The sequence below is a fragment of the Eufriesea mexicana genome, unplaced genomic scaffold (assembly GCF_001483705.2).
Source record: "Eufriesea mexicana isolate 0111107269 unplaced genomic scaffold, ASM148370v2 scaffold1523, whole genome shotgun sequence".
In the NCBI taxonomy this organism is placed as follows: domain Eukaryota; kingdom Metazoa; phylum Arthropoda; class Insecta; order Hymenoptera; family Apidae; genus Eufriesea; species Eufriesea mexicana.
Genome location: NW_016909723.1, coordinates 164926 through 166489, shown reverse-complemented (window position 1 = coordinate 166489; position 1564 = coordinate 164926). Strand labels below are relative to the sequence as shown.

General features: G+C 40.7%; 1 protein-coding gene across 5 annotated transcripts in view; it reads left to right on the top strand.

Annotated features, from left to right (window-relative positions):
- sif (guanine nucleotide exchange factor still life) overlaps window positions 1-1288 on the top strand; it is a 26083-nt gene extending 24795 nt beyond the window's left edge. For 4 of the 5 annotated variants that reach the window (XM_017901429.1, XM_017901430.1, XM_017901428.1 and 1 more), the window contains 2 exons: window positions 1-86; window positions 193-620. In XM_017901429.1, the coding sequence (XP_017756918.1) occupies window positions 1-86; window positions 193-371 (265 nt within the window). In that variant the 3' untranslated portion in view covers window positions 372-620. The other variant, XM_017901431.1, reaches the window with a different exon arrangement.
- The last annotated feature ends 276 nt before the right edge of the window (window positions 1289-1564 follow it).

Sequence of the window (1564 nt, the reverse complement as noted above, 5' to 3'; positions counted from 1 at the left end):
AGCAGGAAGTACGGGTAGTCAGGCTAGACTGATCCAGTCTTCTCACCAGCCGGAAAATTATCAACCAATCACAGTCAAGGAACTTGGTAAGAAGACGAGATATTTGTACGAAGCAAGAGAAACATATTACAGATATATACATATGCATTTCTCTTTTTCTCTTCTTTTTTCACGATCTTATATCTTTAATAGGTTCACCGATTTGGAAACCAAGGGAATTACCTTCACTAGGGGAGTCCACAACATTGCCACGTAAGGGTAAGTCGGCCAGCGAGTTTGGGGATATAAGCTCATCTCATAGCGCCTCCCGAAAGTCTCTGATAGAAATCAATAATTGTGCTCAACAATCTAACTGTAATAACCACGTTTAAATTAAATAGATGTTAACAGATTAACGAACCATCGAGTTAAGTTTAAAAACCGTGCAACAAAATAAACCAAGCAACTATTCGATTATCGCGTAAATTGTAAAGACTAGTGCACGCTTGCCGCCCACGCGGAATACTTTACTTTAATGTGCGTTTCCTTCCTTGCACATTTCCTCCTTCTCATTTTGTCTTCCAAACGCGCTGCGCGTTATAAAACGTTGTGGGTGCTACTCCTCTATACAACGAACGATATTCAATTGTTTGACAGGAGAGAATTCTAAAGAAGAGACAGAACTTCACTTTTAGCGGGAATCAAAAGATTTCTCTCGAAACAAAGGGAGAACGTTTCGATACTCAACTTATGCACAATTGATGAAAATTTCAAAGAAGCTCATTCTCGGATTCTTCTTTCCATTCTTTCGTCGGCTATCTTTCAATCTTCCATCTACCATCGTGTCACATCGTCTTACTACTATTCGCTGCAACTGTTATATTGCAGTAATTAAAATTAAACATCAAATGTATTAAAAAAAGTTACAGACACGCGCGCACGCACATGCGTATGTATGTATATACATATACGTACGTATTTATGCACTAATGAACGCGCGTGAGCCAGCTCACGTATACATACATGGACATACACGCCATACATTATTTCACTAACAGTGCTAACAAGGAGTAAGCAAGCATAGCAGATCTTCTGAAATGTTATCTATTGATATTACCACTATATCATCACCGCTACTATTGCTGCTGTTGCTACTGTTTTTCTAACTACAACAACAATAACTACAATTATAACTACAACAACAACTGTTCCTGCTGTTACCACTGTCGCTGCTACTATTTCTCTTAACGTTGCTGCTGCTGCTGCTGTTGTTGCTGCTGCCGCCGCCGCCGCCGCTGCTGCTGCCACTGCTCCTGCTACTGCTGCTGCTGCTACTGCTGTTGTTGTTGCTGTTGCTGTTGCTGTTGCTGTTGCTGTTACTGCTGCTGCTGCTCCTCCTCCTCTTCCTAGTACTATTACTACTACTGCAATTGCAACTACTACTGCTACACCTACTACTTCCACTAGTACCGCTACTACAACTACTACCGCTATGACTACTACGACTACTACTATTGCTATTGCATGTCATCTATACAAGTATATGCTACCATGAATGTTCAAAGTAGGAAAGTTTTCTCTTCAA